Raw genomic sequence first — 18018 nt, forward strand, 5'->3', positions numbered from 1 at the left:
CAACATTGAACTTTATCTTCTTCTTCTGTTGTTTAATGGCGGTTGGCAAACAGCTTTTAGGTGAATTAGCGCCACCCTCTGGATTAAAGTGTGAATCACAACGGTTACTGCTCATTTAAATAAACGTGGCCTTAAAAGATGTTGTTTTACTCGATGTGAGAGAGAAATCAATTAAAGCAAATTCTCCTGATGAGATAGTTATGTTAATTATAAGGTCTGTAAGTACATAAAATCAAAATTACCCACTATCTGGGGTCAGATTTGAGCGTATTTGTTTGTATTTGCTGTAAGAATTACATTTAATACTCTACCAACATATTACCCCACAAACTGTTGGTTTACAATATGTATGATGATGCTGTAAACACTGAAATCACATTCAAACACCTTATGTCTTTTCAGTAAATTAACAATGTTCTTAAGGGGGCATCTTCCCCCATCTTACCCTTCATGTTATGTGCAAAATTACTGATAACTGTGTTAATATGGTGTGCCATGTTCAATGTGATGGTTTCATGACACTCCATGGGAGAGACAGAGTCCGTGTCGGTGGGGGTCCCAGGTGGGGTTCGATTTTTATTCTAATTGCTCATTTGTTTTTCTAAAGAAATTATTATTATTATTATTATTATTATTATTATTATTATTATTATTATTATTATTATTTCCTGCACGATACATGTCCAATGATCCATTGATCCAAGAAAGAACATGAACTGTGGTTGAAGTAATTCCCTCTTTGTCCTGCGGGGGGCAGTAATGCTCCGAGTCGCGCCTAAACTGCCAAAAATAGCAGGAGAAGAAGAAGAAGCTGTCAGCGGTACCAGGAAGTGGTTGTCAACACTGACAGTAGCTTCTGTGTATTCTTATATCTTTCTGGCTTTATCTGATAATAAGATAAGATAGTAATAATATCTGATGCAGTTCGTTAAACGGTCACATTAAAAACCACATCATAAAGTGGTTTTAATGAATCTGTTTCATTGACAAACAGCAGCAGTTGAATCTTGAAGCGGAGGGTCCAACATGGCGGCGGTGGACGTGGAGGATGAGAGTATTTTAGCCTCCATCTTCAAGGACAGCTTCCCGGACAGCTGGAGGCAGAACCCGGACTTCACCGCCTACCTGTCCGAGCTCAGCTCCTTCGGCCTGGAGAAGCTGAGCCGGGAGCCGGAGCGGCTGGCGGAGGAGCGGGCTCTCATCCTGCAGCAGACCCGGGAACTGGCCTTCTCCAACTACCGGACCTTCATCCGCACCGCCGACTGCACCGAGCGGAGCCACCGGGACTTCAGCCGGGTGGAGGCCAGCGTGTCCCGGCTGCTTGACAAACTGCCCGGCTTCACGGAGAGATGCAGGTCGGTGATCAGTCACCAGAGACGGGATCAATAAGACCAGAGATATGTTGATTACAGCTATAAGTAGGGATAAATGATATGGAAACAATCAATTATCAAATACCTCGATATTGATATTGCGACAGTATTGTAGAGACGACTATTGGTGCTTTAAATAATCATCAGTAATGTGGATGTAATGACTAAGCGGGTAAAAGGGAAATAATAGAGCAACTACAGTAAAGTCCATCACTTTATTGTAATGCAGCCTTTAAAACCAGGAAAAGACAAATGTTTAATTCGTGTCATTATTTAAAAAAATGTCCTGCTCACCATAAAGTCTTAGTGATTTAAGATTTAAAACTCTTAACTTAGAAAGAAAAGCAAAGAATCTCTCAGACTTCAGGTGTAACTTTGAGTTTTCAGGGTTACGACAGTGGTTCACTTCTTACCAGGTTACATCACCATGGTAACTGATGCAGAACAGTTAACCTGCTCCAGAGCGACCACTGACCAATCAGATCACTGGAACAAAAGAGTCATCATTCCTACAGGATCCCGACATGGACAAAATGGGTTATTGAAAAAAAAGAACTCTGACTTCTGTTGTTAAATAAATAAAAAGGTTTTACAGATAAAATTATATTTGTACCATAGCAGGAAAAAAGTTTTAACATCAATAATATATTATAATATGTATAATATCAGAAACTCAGGTGTCGACATTAGCATGAAAGAATTCAGTGCGATACCTGAGTGCAGGTTGAGATGCTGAAACTCTGCGGTGCTGATGTTGTTGAACGCATCGTGAGGAAAGTGTTCGGTGTTTTTTGTGTTCAGGGGTTTCATGAAGGAGGCGGAGGACATCGGAGCCAGTCGCCGCATGAACAGCCTCACGCTGAACCGCCACACCGAAATCCTGGAGATCCTGGAGATCCCGCAGCTCATGGACACCTGCGTCCGCAACGGCTACTACGAGGAGGCTCTGGAGCTGGCGGCGTACGTCAAGAGGCTGGAAAAGAAGCACTCCTCGCTTCCAGTCATCCAGGTGAGTCCAGGTCAACCTGAGAGCTGTTTCTAAGACACAGATACAGACCTGTGTGGTCAGCACTAGTTGGCGGTTAAAGCAGGATTATTAGACTGTGTGCAGTTACTCTTTAAATCCTCCTGTTAGACTCTAAATGTTGAATATTCAGTGAAATATAATATTTGACGTCTTGTTTCTTCAGGGAATCGTTCGTGAAGTGCGTCAGTCGACTCAGCTGATGCTCAACCAGCTGTTGCAGCAGCTGCGTAGTAACTCCCAGCTTCCCGTCTGCCTCCGCGTCATCGGCTACCTGCGGCGGATGGACGTGTTCACGGAGGCGGAGCTGCGGGTGAAGTTCCTGCAGGCTCGCGGCACCTGGCTGCACTCCATCCTCGCCGCCATCCCCGACGACGACCCTTACTTCCACATCACCAAAACCATCGAGGCCTGCAGAGTCCACCTCTTCGACATCATCACGCAGTACCGGGCCATCTTCTCTGACGAGGACCCGCTGGTGGCCCCCGCCGGCGGGCAGGTGAACGAAAGCGCCATCTTCCACGGCTGGGTGGTGCAGAAGGTGGCGGAGTTCCTGGAGACATTAGAGAGGGACCTGCAGCGGGGCGTGGGGGGCCGCCTGGACTCCCTGCTGGGTCAGTGCATGTACTTCGGCCTGTCCTTCAGCAGGGTGGGGGCGGACTTCCGCGGGCAGCTGGCGCCCATGTTCCAGACGGTGGCGGCGGACACCTTCCGCAGAGCCGTGCAGGAGGCGGTGGACAAGTTCCAGGAGGACATGAACCTGTACACGCTCATCTCCCTGCCCTCAGTGCTGGGAGGGACCATCCCCCCCGTGGCCCCCAGCACCCAGCCCGGCACCCTGCAGCCCCCCATGTCCCTGCTGGACTTCCAGCCGCTCGCCTGCTTCCTCAACAACGTCCTGACCGCCTTCAACGACCTGCGGCTCTGCTGCCCGGTCGGACTGGCGCAGGACGTCACCAGGTGCCTCGAGGACGCCCTGAAGATGGTGAGCAGCGGTCTGAGTGGGTCCCAACACCCACATTTGTGGTATTTGGACGCAGTCAAGTAGTAACTAAGCTTGACGTATTTCTCTTTACTGTGTTTATATGTATTGTATGTATTGTACCAGATTTAGCTTCAAGCTACAATTAAAACATAAAACAGCACAATAACAAACAGTTTAAAGCAAAGAACACAAACACCACGGTGAACAGTGTGGTACACGGTGTCGGAGGAGTGTGTATCAATGTTGTTGTCGGTCTCGTTTCCTGTCAGGTGACCCGGCAGGTGGTGGTGTTCCACCGGGCGGAGGAGTCGGCCTTCAGCAGTCGGGAGAAGGAGCTGTTTGTTCAGTTCTGCTGCGCGTACGCTGAAGATCTGCTGCCGTTCCTCAACCGCTGCCTGCAGGTCCTGTTTCCTCCGGCGCAGCTCGCTCTCACTCTGGGTGAGTGATTCACAGCAGCATTCAGTTTATCTTCAGACAGTTTTATATGTGTGTGTATTAACCTTCAGACGTATACGTACTGTATACTCTCTCCAGAGGGACACAGTGAGATGATGAGACGAGTTTGACAGGATTTATTTGTGTAACATCTGAAGAACTGTGTGTTTGTCCTTCATCTCTCGCTGTGCAGATCCAACATTTCTCTCCAGATATCTGATACTCGTGTTCTCTTGATTCATTTATATGTAAAGTAACATGAAGTCAGAGACGCTGCGACGCTAAAAACTGAGAAAACACTGACAGAGAAACTGTGTTTAATGTGGATTAAATGCTGTTTCTCTGGTCGTGTTAGGAAGAGATCACTTCACTGCCTGTACAGCAGATTTCAACAACAAGACAAGTCAAAGTGTTTTACATAAAACATAAAAGACATCAAGACAGAATATAAAAGCAACACAAGTAAAAAGACATAAAAACAATTAAAAAGTGTTAATTTGGAAATAAAAAGAAGCTAAAAGGGAAAAAGACAAATAAAACAAGAGAATAAAAGTTACAGTGTAAAATATAAACCTTCAAATTTAGTTTAATAAAAGTCTTCAGCTGTGATTTAAAAGAACTTTGAAGTGTTTTCATTTCAACCGTCGAGCTGCAGATTGTGCAGCTAACAGAACATGAAGCTCTGTGATTGGTTGTTTTTTTGCTGAAATGCATCTCGAGAGTCGTAGTTGATTCCTGTCTGTTCCTGTTTTAAAGCAGCAGGTTTGTAGTTCTGACTTCTGATCAAACAACCAGATATTTTCTAACACTGTTGTTTGTTTGTTCTGATGATTCAAACCAGCATCAGAGTTTCATGTTGATCCAAACTGTAGAAAAGAGAACTGAGAGTCTTTAAATGAATCTAACCTGTAAATTCACACAGTTGTCTGATAGAAACAGAATCAAACCACCAGACTACAAACAGCAGCATCATCTGACAGACTGTTACAACCCTGAACTGCAGTTTATTAGAAAAGGTCACAAACATTCAGCCTCAGTGTGATTAAATAACAGAAGAGAACAAAGGAAACAGCTGCAGTGGAGCCGAAACAAAGAAACAACCGAATCCCACAGATCCCAACAGGATAAACCAAAACAAAACCAGTCTGGCTGCACTATTCTTACTGGTACTGTTGTATCAAATTGTTGCAGAAAAAGGTACCAGAGCAAAAAACTCTCTCTTGTAAATAAAAAGGGAGTCAGAGGTTCTTTAACGCCGGCAAAAAAGGGGAGCAATCAGCACTTTTACAAAGAACCAAATCGCTCCAAAGGTTTTTTCTTTGGGTCATTGTTTTTATGTCCTTGGGTCGGCTTAGGTCACACCTTATCATCCACCCTCCCTAATTTTTGACCAATTATTATGTTACTTTTATCTCCGTCACTCGTTGTTGGTCAAAACTCTTCAAAACAGGTTTTGAGGTGTTTGAGGATATGTACTGGCATATTCAATTCTACCTGATTATATCCAATTTTTATATAAGTATTGGGAATCATTTTACACCATTATTGCCAAGTTGTCTTCTGGCCTTTTATTTTTTATAAGTTATTCTAGTCATTTTACACCCTTATTTCTTGATCTCCTCCAGAGAGTATGTTTGAAAGGTGAAGACTTTAGCAGACCCAAGCAAAGTGACATGTAATACAAACACACTCACATTTCTCCAGTGTATGATTATGATTCTTCTACCGTGCCTCTATACGTACAGTGTGATTAAATATGGTTCATGAGATTATAACTACACCAATACAAATTGTATCACACTAGTCCTTATTGCTTATAAACTTATAAAATCAATCTGCATAGCTTAATATTGTCTTTAAGCACACCAATGACTTTTAATGAAAATACACCACAGTACAAACCGCTCAGGTCTGATGTTCAGAGCAGACAGACGAGCCGCCGCTACGTGTAGTTTAGCTTTCAACACGTCCTCTGTTTGTCTGCAGGCGTTCCTGCGACTCACCTGCACAGGTACGACAGTCTGGGCTGCATCGACGTCGCCGCCGTTCTAGAGCCGCTGAGCTTCATTCTTCCACAGAGAGAGACGCCGCCGCCGCCGCCTGCGCCCGACGTCATCGACATCGACGCGGAACTGAGCAGCCTGACGTTCGACTCACAACCCAAAGAACCGACAACAGACCAGAAAGACCAGAACCGGTCGGGTCCCACAGACTCTGAACCGGAGCCGGGACCTGAACTCACAGAGCCCACGTCTGAGGAGCGAGACGACGGGACGGTTGAGGACGAGGACGAGTTTTCTTTGGAGTAGCTGAACGTCTCTGTGGGTTTGGGACTGTGGGAGCTGGTGATGGACGTCTTATGTTTGTGGATGTGGTTTTATGGTCTAAATGATGAATTAAAACTCTTTAACAGCTTTACTCTCGTATCTCAACGTTCATGACGACTGATGAGGAAACATCTCAAACATCTCGACTGTACGAGCAGGAAAACAGGAGAATAGTTTCCATTAACAGCACACAGGTTCAGTCTGAACACCAACTGATCAGTTCATTTTCTTGATCGATCGATTAGTTGTTTGGTCAATAAAATGTCAGAAAATGTCGATCAGTGTTTCCCAAAAACTCCTCACGTCTTATTTATGTCTACAAGATGTTCAGTTTACTGTCATAGAGGATAGATTCAAAACAACTAATCGATTATCAGGATATTTGATGATGAATCGACTGATCGTTGCAGCTCTAAACACACTACAAACTCAAAACCTGCTTAGATTCAGTCGGAGTCAGATGTTGTTATTGTCTTGTTTACCTGTTGAAGTGCCTTCCTGGAGTCCAGCTGGGAGAGTAAACGGTCCAGTCAATCAAATTTAAAGGATCAGTCTGATGTCTCTGTTTAGCCTAGCTTAGCACAAAGACTGGGAGCGGAGGGAAACTGCTAGCCTAGCTTAGCATAAAGACTGGGAGCAGAGGGAAACTGCTAGCCTAGCTTAGCATAAAGACTGGGAGCGGAGGGAAACTGTTAGCTGAGCTCCAAAAATCCACTTTACATGTTGGACGTTTTCCTTTTACAGGATCTGGATTAAAGGGTTTAAGATGTGTGTCGACATAGTTTAATGACATATTTAAATGAAATGATTAAATAATTAAAATATGATTCTGAACAGATTCGTTTGTCATTTTTCAGTTTTATTTGGGTATTAATAAAGATACATTAAATTAATAAGTCAGTCACACATCCAGAGGAGTTGACATATATTGTGACTATTATTAGAAAACTGTAAAGGGGAAATGCTGGTTTTAATATTTAAAGAACCAAACTGTTGTTTCAGCTACACATCGTTCCTGCTGATCATTTTCAACATCATCCATCAGTTTATTGATCAGACAAACGTTTTCTCCTCAAGTCAGATTTTGAAAAACAAAAACAACCTTTGCTGCTGCAGTCAAGGACATTTCAACATCTGAGTGTTGAAAAGCACTTTATGATCAATAAAGACGAGCTGATCATTTCTCTGACTTCCTGTCACATCCTCTTCATTCTTTAAATACCAAAATAAGAGCAAAACAGGGACACTGAAGATGATGATGATGCATTATTCTCAGCATGTTAATGAGAAACATGTGACATCATTAAGAAGAAACAGCAGCAGTCTAACGTCTGATCTTTTGGTTTGTTTCTGGTCTGATTTGTTTTTTTTTATTACTGATAGAAACAAACTTATGAAAATAAGATCCAGCTTTTAATAAACTAATTATCTTTTAGAGGCGTTTCTGTGCAGCAGCAAATTCTTATATCTCAGATATCAGATTGTGTTTTTTTTCTTCATTTCTGTGACTGTTGTTCTGCTGGTTTCCACCGTCCTCCTCCTCCTCCTCCTCCTCCCTGCAGGATGTGTCGTCACATCTCAACTACAGCGAACACAACGCAGCAGGAATCACCGTTTCATGACTGTCAGGAATTCTTTAACTGTTTATATGGAAGTTCAGTGACACACAGCTGATCGTTCCTGTTCGGAAAAACATGCAGAACTGAAAACTCTGGTTCTACAACTTTTGTTCTGAAAGGTTCAGGTTACAGGAAGCTGCAGGTTAAAGGTCATCAAGTCCCAGAAATAGAAGCAGAAGTGTCCTTAAACAAAACCTTCAGTCCAACATGAAGCTTGTGCAACTTCAGCTGACTGAACCCTGAATGTGACGGAGTCATTATCTGCAGAACGTCTCATAAATGGATTTAATGGTTTCAGTGGTTTTTAAATGGCTGATGGATGTTTTAGAAAAAAGCTCAGCAGGAGTTTAAAGTGTGACAACAGATTTATTCAAACAACCAGTTTGGTTCTTAACAGATGAGACGCCGTCGTCTTCATCGTCCGTCGGCTCTTCACTTCTTCTTGACGAACTTCTTGCGGCTGGCGTTGGGGTTGGCTCGTCTCCGGCCGCCTCCGCACTGGCCGTCTCGGATGTGGAGGTTGGCGGCGCGGCTGTAGATGTCGTTCTCGCAGAATGGCGAGGCTCCGGCCACGTAGTCCGGGTTGAAGACGTCGGTCTTCTGGCGAGCTTTACGGGAGAGTCTCTGCTGAGGGAAATGCTGGTCCTCCACCAGCTGAGGGTTGTTGCTGTGTTTCCCTCCCTGAGGAAGAGGCAGCGCGTGCTGAAACACAGAGAGAGAAGTTATTACAACATTCATTACTAGAAACCAGCAGGTTGAGAGGAGTATTCAGTATTTAAGATATGAATTAATGTCCATTAACTGTGATTGACCAGATGGTGTTTATTGTTCTCTCCTCTCACTGTTGAAATGTGAAAACTAGTTTGAGGAAACACTGAAAAACACAGAAATCATAAACTAAACAAAGCAGAAGCTAAAATATGTTGTTGAGTTGTGTTCTTACATTATCCCAAATGTTTCCAACAATGTTCAAACTCAGAGAAATCTGTAATTTAATCAAAGTAACGGACCGTTTCATTTGGTCGCCTGTCGATGGCGTCATACCTCCTCTACCAAAGAGTAAACACGCACCAGATGCATACGGCGGCGCTGTGTTTGTCCGCTACAATGGCGTCTACCAAAGAGTAACTTACACACATACAAGATAATACATCGGCGTTGTGGTTGTTCCACACAAACTGTTATAAATTGACTTTTATTCAGTTTTAAGTCACATTTTCATGATAAATTTAGGTGGTTTTTAACTATATCTTTTAGCCGGAAGAAGGATTTTAGTCATTGGACGTCTGGATCTTAAGTTATCAGAGAAATAAACTGGACAAACGTTAGCAGCAGCTCGGCTAACAGCCCCTCCAGGAAGTCCGGTGGTCACCAAACATCGTCGGAGAAATGTTGATTTTTTTTTAGATGAAACAGCTTTAATTAGTATTTTAACGATTTTAATCTGCGTTTACGTTTGTTTTTGGAGAGGAGGAGACCTCTGCGGGTAATTCGGCTCCCGGAAGAAACCGACTGAACGTCTGGAACTTAATTTATCAGAGAAATAAACCGAACAAGTGTTAGCAGCAGCTAACCGTCCGGTGGTCGCCGTACATCGTCGGAGAAACACTGATTTTTTAGGTGAAACAGCTTTATTCAGTGTTTTTACCTGTAATCTCCGGGTCCGTTTGTTCTGGAGAGGAGGAGACCTCTGCGGGTAAAAACATCCCGAACGATGAACACTGGAGTAATCCTATCCCGGTGAAGCTGGTTATTTAACAACGAAGACAACAACTCCCATGATCCCTTGCTACTTCACACCGTCTGTGTCTTTTGTTATTGTTTTGATTGAGACGCCTAGCGGCTGAAATTACATATTGTGCGTTTAAGGTAGACATTATGAAAAATGAGCAGGTGAAGGACCGACGTTGATGTTAAACGAAGACATGAAGGCTGAAACACGCTGACGACGGCAAGAGAAGTAAACAGATAGACGGTATGTGGGACTGAACTCATAGAAAAACAATCAGAGTTCAAAAACAGAAACTAAGATATAAAATTCTGTATTTGTGTGTTTTCACAACCATTCAAGGTCTTGAATTCAGAAACTCAGACAGTGCAGCAGTTTTCCAGGACCTGCAGACACCATGTGACCAGTTTCAGCTGAAGCACCGTTGGAAGGTTCAGACTCAGGTTTAAGGTTCTGGTTAGTTTGTGTGTGTGTGTGTGTGTGTGTGTGTGTGTGTGTGTGTGTGTGTGTGTGTGTGTGCGTGTGTGTGTGCGTGTGTGTGTCTCACCCTCAGTCCTCTGCAGTTCAGCACTTTGGGGTTTTTGGAGAAATGCATCTGTATGCTGCCGTCCTCGTTGAGCGTCACCGCCACCTTCTTCAGCGTCTTGTTTCCGCAGTGAGGACAGAACACTTTGTTCATGTTGCTCGTCGTCCTGAAATGTAAAAAAAAAAAAAACACATTCAGAGTAAACGTTTGTTGTTGTTGTTGTTTTAACAGCGCGGTCGGTTTTATTCTTCACAGACAGACAGAGAGAGAGAGTAAACTCACTTAAAGCAGGCGTGACATCGCAGGATGTAGTTTCTCGCCTGTTTGATCACCATCCCGTTAACTGACAGGACATGAAGTCCGATCTGGATGAGAACGTTCTGCAAACACAACAAACACTTTCAGTCTATAAGAGAATAAACATCCTCAACACTTCAACTTCACACTTCATCTAAATGTGTTTAAAAATGAATAATTTAAGCTCATCTCATGTAAAACAACTTAAAAAATAAGAAAGCTGCATGTTTAGTGATTATTTCATGTAAAAATTATCTAAATGTTAAATAAAGTCACTTTTATTGTCTCAGTCAACAACAACATCACAATAAAAACACAATAAATAGAAAACATGCAGACGTCGGCCTGATATAAAACTATTCAATCTGTTAAAAACTGCATGTAAACAAACAAACAATAATAACAACAGTAAACAGGTGTTTGTTTACCTGCATGGCGAAGTCAGTGGTCAGACATCCCACTCTGACATCAGCTGGAGCCGTCCAATCAGCTGTGTCCATCTTCACCTGTTTGATGTTACTGGGAGTGATCCATCCGCCTCCATCATCATCATCGTCATCATCATCTTCCTCCTCCTCCTCCTCTACCTCCTCTTCTTCCTCTTCCTCTTTAGGCTCGTTCTCTTTGTCCTCGTCATCTGATTGGTCCTCTGACTCCCTGTGCCCCGCCCCCTCCTCTGTCTGCGGCGACGAGTCCGAAACAGAGACGTCGTTCTGCAACGTCATCACGACAACCAATCAACGACAACGACAGTCTGCCAATCAGAGACCAGAGTTTCACCACAACGTTTCTCTTTTTGTCTTTTATAAAACTATTTAAAGCTTCATAGAGACTCAAACACATCACAGTAAACTCTACCATCATGCAGCTAATTAGATAAATTAGTATTAATTAATGACTTAAATACAATACAACAGCTAATGTGTGGCTAACATGTTAGCAACCAGCAGCCTCCACATGCAGCAGACTCATGCTTGTGTCCATCTGGTGAATGAAACTCATGAAAACTGAACTTTGTGTTTCTTGAAGTCACAAACTGTGTTTCCGTCTGTTTTTATTCACATTTTGTTTGTTTATAGAAAAGAGTTGAAATGCAGAAGAAAAAAAATATCGCAAAAAAAAAAGTCTTTACGTCTGGCTTCAGCTGAAAAGTCGTCGAACCGATAAAACCAAAATGCGACAAAATGTAAACAGACTGAATAAATGATGACATCATGAATCATGTGACTCAAACGTCACTGAAGAGCTGAAAACATCAGATGTGTGTGGAGCGATGACGGATGTATAATAAGAGCTGATAGGGCGCCGCCGCAGTGGCCACTCGCGGTATTGCAGGTAAAATCCCCCTGCAGCCCAAAAAGGATTTACCTCCATAGACCACCACTGTAACAGAGACGCCTGTAAAACTGTTGACACGACGCCTCGAACTGCAAACAACGTCAATGATGACTCTTTCTGTTATGAACTTTTGATCCATGGAGGTTTTATTTTTTTAAAACTTTCCTCCAGCAGAGAAAAGCAATTTAAAAATCTGTGACATCATCACAATGTAAAGTCTATGGACCAGCGGGAGCTCGTGGGCGGGGCCAGCGGGGGGGAACACTACTGCGTTTATTCAGTGGGGCCGCACAACGCGGAAGCTAGAAACTTTTTTTGGCGTAAGCGCCAGGCGAGCAGTTCCTATAGGACTGAATGGCGCCATTTTTAGTCCGGTATCCAGCTCTTATAATACATCCATGGGAGCGATGATGAGGAGACTGTAACCTTCCTCACATCAATACATGAAACTAACAGAAATGTCTTATTTCCGTCATGTTTTTGACTCTTTTTAATGACGTCATCTCGTCGTCTACAGCAGTCGGTTGGAAAAGGACGTCTCGCTACGTCTTCATCTTCTGTAATGTGACGGATTTTTTGAGTGAAATTAAATATGTGGACAAATTTAAATCAGATCCTTCAAAAATCAAGATGATTCAAAAGGTTTTACAGGACGAGAAAAAAAAATTAACATGTTTAATGACACGTATTTGGCACATAAAAAGAGATTTTCAGGTGTTTTATGTGAAAAAAGTACTATGAAGCCTTCTGATGATGTCACTGATGATGTCACAGCGTGGGTCGGAGCTGAAGACAACAGTGTGGAGTTAGAGAGCAGTGAGGTTAGCATCTCTGCTGGAGGCTAGCAGCTATTAGCATCACACACCACGATCTCCAGGTGCATTGTGGGTAATGTAGGCGCCAGGTATTGACAATGTTTCTGATGATGTCGTTGGAGTGAAATGTTGAATCTCTGCAGGACTCTTTCAACAATACAAACGGATTATTTTATTTACCAGTAAAGCCAGCAGCTCGTCGTCGAAGGACGGCAGCGGCTCTCTCCAGAACTGGAAGCTGTTAAACTCTTCGCTGTCGGCCGCCACAGAAGACGTCTGTGTGTTCGTCTGTTTCTGTTTGTTGTTGTTTGAATTCAAAACCTCGACTTGATCCTGAACAATCAGCAACGATAAGAAACATTTAAAGGACGAGTTCATAATTGTTCAAGTTTGTCTTAAACCAACAGTCAGGAGCTCAAATGAACATTAAACCTGCTGTAATCATTCCTCCTGTTCATAATGACCTTACAATGAAAATCCACAGTCCTCCTTCAGCGTCCAAATGAGTCAAATCAAGTAGATATCTTTCAACGTTACAGTCTTTTTAGTGCCAAAGTTCCTCTTTTTGTTACTATACTTCCACCTGCAGCTCAACAGGGAAACACTGTCCGAGGAAACACAAAGAGGGAATTTGATGCTAAAAAGACTGTAAATGTGTCAGATATCCACTTGATATGACTAACTCAGACTGCTGAAGCTGAATAGAAGCTTCACACAGACTTTTAAATGACTGTGTGGACACACTGTGGATTTTGGCCTCCATCACTTCCATTGAAAGCACATTTGAAGGATCTTTTAATATCCAGTATGAACAGGAGGAATGATTACAGACACCTGACTGCTGCTTTAAGACACTGGGAACACTGGGAACACTGGGAACTCGTCCTTTACCTACACTGACAGTCTGAAGTCCTACAGCGTTAATAACAACCATCGTATGAACGTGTTGACACAACAAACAACATACTGATGATTTGCTGCTTTTCTTTGTTTTATTTATATCTTCTATCTAAACTGAATATTTTGGGGTTTTGGCTGATGGTTCGACGCATTTTTAACTATTTTATTATTATATTTAATAGACTTAATTACTCAAACAATCAATAGATTAATCAATAATGAAAAATAAGCCCCAGTGACGTGAGGGGAGCAGACAGTTGATCACAGAAATACAGTATTTATTTATTTATTTATTTATTTATTATAAACAACTGACATCCCTGTTAAAAAAATATGTATTTCTGTGATTTTATTGAACAAATACATAATATTTATCAGCTAATCAATACCTTAATGCTTTCAGTGCTTTATATATTCTATACTGCTGTTATTGTTCCATCATCACATAATACAAACAAGTTATGTCCCAGATGAATTATCATCAAATCAGATCATAAACAACCAACAAATGCTGTTTATGAAATTACAAACATCAATATTAAATGATCTGATTGATTATAGTATTTGATAAGTAACGGATCCTGCTGCTATCAAACATTCACGTTACCATGAAGACAAAATCAATATCATCATGAGGATGCAGTTTTTTAAAAATATGTCATAGAAGGAGAAATTTTAAAGATAATTTAGAGATAATGTTATTTTCCCGTTTTGTTTGTTTCTGTCTGTAGAAACATGCTGATGGTTGGTCTTTAAACTCACCAGTAAACCCAGCAGCTCGTCGTCGATGGACGGCAGCGGCGCTCTCCAGAACTGGAAGCTGTTAAACTCGTCGCTGTCGACCGAGTTCGACGTCTCTGTTTGTGACTGTCGGCCGCTCGAACCGTCCGCTGCCTTCTGAACGGACATTAACAAAAAGACAAAACTTAAAACTGTCCCAAAGATGTTTTAAACTTTATTAAACTACAGACATCTGATTTTATTCTCCAGTGAGGTGAAATAATCCTCAGAACAGAACTAACAGCTGTGTTTTACCTTGGAAGGAAAGTGGAATCCCGCCACGTTAAGCGGAGTCTCTGGGTGTCGCCGCGTGCTCTGAATATTAACCTGAAACACAAAATATTCAAATGTTACTCTGCCGTTACTCTAACGTTACTGCTGGAAACACAGTCGAACAGCTGAAGCAGACTGCGCTCGGTGACAGACTGAAATAAAACGCTAACAGGTCGGTCAGGCTGTGTTTAGCCTAGCAGAAAGACAGGGTAAAACTGCTAGCCTAGCTTAGCACAAAGGCTGGTAGCAGGGGGAAACTGCTAGCCTAGCTTAGCACAAACACTGGTAGCGGGGGAAACTGCTAGCCTAGCTTAGCAAAAAGACTGTTAGCAGGGGGAAACTGCTAGCCTAGCTTAGCACAAAGACTGGCAGCAGGGGGAAACTGCTAGCCTAGTTTAGCAAAAAGACTGTTAGCAGGGGGAAACTGTTAGCCTAGTTTAGCACAAACACTGGTAGCAGGGGAAACTGCTAGCCTAGCTTAGCAAAAAGACTGTTAGCAGGGGGAAACTGTTAGCCTAGTTTAGCACAAACACTGGTAGCAGGGGGAAACTGCTAGCCTAGCTTAGCACAAACACTGGTAGCGGGGGGAAACTGCTAGCCTAGCTTAGCAAAAAGACTGTTAGCAGGGGGAAACTGCTAGCCTAGCTTAGCACAAACACTGGTAGCAGGGGGAAACTGCTAGCCTAGCTTAGCACAAACACTGGTAGCAGGGGGAAACTGCTAGCCTAGCTTAGCACAAACACTGGTAGCAGGGGGAAACTGCTAGCCTAGCTTAGCACAAACACTGGTAGCAGGGGGAAACTGCTAGCCTAGCCTGTAGGCATGAAAGCAGTGTCCGTGTTGTGTTCGAGGTCTGTAGGTACCTTGACCTCCGGCTCTTTCCTCAGGTGTTGGGAGCCGACGTGCTCCAGCTGCAGCTGGTAGGTCAGAGCCAGGACTTTGATGTCGGTGGCGGACAGACTCGGGTAGTCTCCCGTCTTCTTGGAGAACTCCGTCACTGAGCAGAAAAACAAAAACACAAAGTCAGACTGTTTGCTAACAGAGCTCGACACATGAGGAACAACCCAACATCAGAGCTGATGACACACGACTCCCTGTAGGGTTATTTACACAAGATGCAGGTGTATTACTTACAAATTATGTGTTCAGGGTTAAGTTAAATTAAATTAAGTTAAGTTTAGTTTACCCAGCCTGATGTGCTCAGGTTGTGGTTCTTTGAAGTTCAGCTGGTACGGCAGGAAGGCCAGACTCCTCCTGGTGGGTTTGTCTCGGATCTCGTCCACCACATCTCTCAGAGTGTAGATGTTCCTGCCGATGTCCTGGAACACAAATCAACACAACAAGGTCAATTAAAGGATCAACAGCCAAGATCATTTTAAAATCATCATTTTATTTGACTCATTCTGACGTTGAAGCTTCATTTTAGCTTCAGATAAACTTTTAAATACATTTTTGCACAGAAGGAGGACTGTGGACCCATCACTTCCATTGTGATGTGATGCTACTTTATACTTCCACTTTACTACATTTCAGAGGGAAATATTGTACTTTCTACTCCACTACATTTATTTGACAGCTTTAGTTACTTTTCAGATGAAGATTTGACACAATGGATAATATAACAAGCTTTTAAAATACAACACATTGTTAAAGATGAAACCAGTGGTTTCCAACCTTTTTGTCTTTTGACGTCTTACAAAAAGCAGTGTGTAGTCGGGGTCACATTTCACATGTCTATGAGTTGTTAACAGCTCCACCAAATAGTGATTTTTCCCTCTAAACTTCTCACATGCTTTCATTTCAATAAATGTTCAAATGATCCAATATTTCAGCAAAAATCAAAGATTAGAGAAAAAGTCCAAAAACTGAAAACAGATTTGTGTATCAGAACTTTGTTTTTTCTTCTTTCCTCTCCCATTAATCATCTCACCACCCCTCAGATTTATCTGCTGACCCTTTGGAGGGGCCCCAACCCCTAGGTTGGGAACCACTGGACTAAACTAGCTAACTGTATATAAAGTAGTGTAAACTAGCTCCACCTCCAGCAGCTACAACAGTAACATGCTGCTCTAACACTGATGCTTCACTATTAATAATCTAATGATGTCATATATAATAATATATCAGTCAGAGGGACCAAACCACTACTTTTACTGCAATACTTTAACTACATCAAGCTCATAATACTTATGTACTTTTACTGCAATACTTTAACTACATCAAGCTCATAATACTTATGTACTTTTACTGTAGTAGGATTTTTTTAAGGAGTATTTTTACTTGTAATGGAGTATTTTTATTTGCTGTATTGGTACTTTTACTGCAGTTAAGTATCTGAATACTTCTGGTTACAGTCAGAAAACAGCCTCAGTGATCCTTTAGTCTACAGACTAGTTTTCAGACAGATATATGAGTTATTAATCTGTAATTGTTAATAAATAAGTCCTGTAGGTGTTTGTCATCTTTGGGCTTCAGTGTCTCTGCAGCTTCGTTCAGACTCTCGCGGGCTCCTCGCGCTCACTGACGCACATTTACCTTCATAGAAACATCAATTAAAGTCCAAACAGCAGTAAAATCTCACCTGGAGAGGCGCTTTCTTTAAAAACGCTCCTGCATCTGCGACAACATGCTCCACCAGGGTGGCCGCCATCTTGGATCGATGATGACCAGAAACTCGAACGACCAATCAGAGAAGACGAAACAGTCTCATGACAGACAGAAAACACGAACGTCTCACTCGTGTCGGAAATTCACTATTCGGATTAATCTGCTGATTATTTTCTTGATTAATCGGTTATTAAATGTCAGAAAATTGTAAAATAAATAAATAAAAATGCCTGTAAACATTTCTTAAACTCCAAAGTGATGTCTTCAGTCGTCCTGTTTTGTTCGACCAACAATCCAAAAACATCTTTTTTTTTCTTTTTTTTGTGCTCCATCTATGAAAATATTCAGGTTTTTCCATCATCCATAAGGCAGCTTTAGTAGTGTCCTTTAAAAGCTAAGCTAAAAACATATATTTTAGCTTAGCTTTTAATTAACGCATCAGTTCTTGTTTTCGAATTAATCGCCTTTTATTATTATTTTTAATTGAATAGTTTAATCGTGTCTTCAGCTTGTTTTTATTAGTATACATGGATCTGTGCTGCTATTCAGTTTTTTTTCCTCTTGAATCTTAACTTATTCTTGTGTTTTATTAGTGTATTAATCTGTGTTTTCTATGTGACGTACTTTGAATAACTTCTACTGTATGAATTGTGATATATTTATTATTATCAACTATTTTATTGATGGAAAAACAGAAATAGAAAAGAACATTTGACTTGATAAGAACATTCTTAACCCCAACACAAGAGTAAAAAGATAACAAAAGAAACCCAACCTGCCCTTTGAATTGTGATATATATAAATACATTTTTATTTATTTATTTATTTTGATTGATTGATTGATTGTAAAGTGTCCTTGGGAAGGCGCTTAAAATGAATTTATTTATTTGTTGTCATGATGATAAATATCTGATCTTTGTAAAATGTGTCTTCATAACCTAAATAAATCTGTTTAATGTTTTTTTTGTTTGTTTGTTTGTTTTTACTGGA

General features: G+C 41.8%; 3 protein-coding genes across 4 annotated transcripts in view; 1 reads left to right on the forward strand and 2 right to left on the reverse strand.

The window, feature by feature from the left end:
* The window catches only part of LOC122986896 (NLR family CARD domain-containing protein 3-like), a 1497050-nt gene that overhangs the window by 839579 nt on the left and 639453 nt on the right, over positions 1-18018 (reverse strand). The gene's annotated exons all lie outside the window — the stretch shown is intronic.
* cog8 (component of oligomeric golgi complex 8) lies at positions 813-6235 on the forward strand. The gene is made up of 5 exons (XM_044358768.1): positions 813-1355; positions 2175-2382; positions 2564-3382; positions 3652-3820; positions 5804-6235. Exons 1-5 carry the CDS (start codon positions 1027-1029, stop codon positions 6124-6126), a joined length of 1848 nt encoding a protein of 615 aa, XP_044214703.1. The 5' UTR covers positions 813-1026; the 3' UTR covers positions 6127-6235.
* Positions 6983-17110, reverse strand: nob1 (NIN1 (RPN12) binding protein 1 homolog). 2 transcript variants are annotated; one of them, XM_044358936.1, is made up of 10 exons: positions 17003-17110; positions 15608-15740; positions 15285-15418; positions 14404-14475; positions 14131-14265; positions 12649-12801; positions 10744-11028; positions 10301-10398; positions 10040-10184; positions 6983-8465 (listed from the first exon to the last, which is right to left on the reverse strand). In XM_044358936.1, the coding sequence occupies exons 1-10, from the start codon at positions 17069-17071 to the stop codon at positions 8196-8198; spliced, it is 1494 nt and encodes a 497-aa protein (XP_044214871.1). In that variant the 5' UTR covers positions 17072-17110; the 3' UTR covers positions 6983-8195. The 2 variants fall into 2 exon arrangements, with proteins under 2 accessions (XP_044214871.1, XP_044214879.1); XM_044358944.1 differs by lacking the exon at positions 12649-12801.

The sequence above is a fragment of the Thunnus albacares genome, chromosome 1, assembly GCF_914725855.1.
Source record: "Thunnus albacares chromosome 1, fThuAlb1.1, whole genome shotgun sequence".
Classification (NCBI taxonomy): Eukaryota; Metazoa; Chordata; class Actinopteri; order Scombriformes; family Scombridae; genus Thunnus; species Thunnus albacares.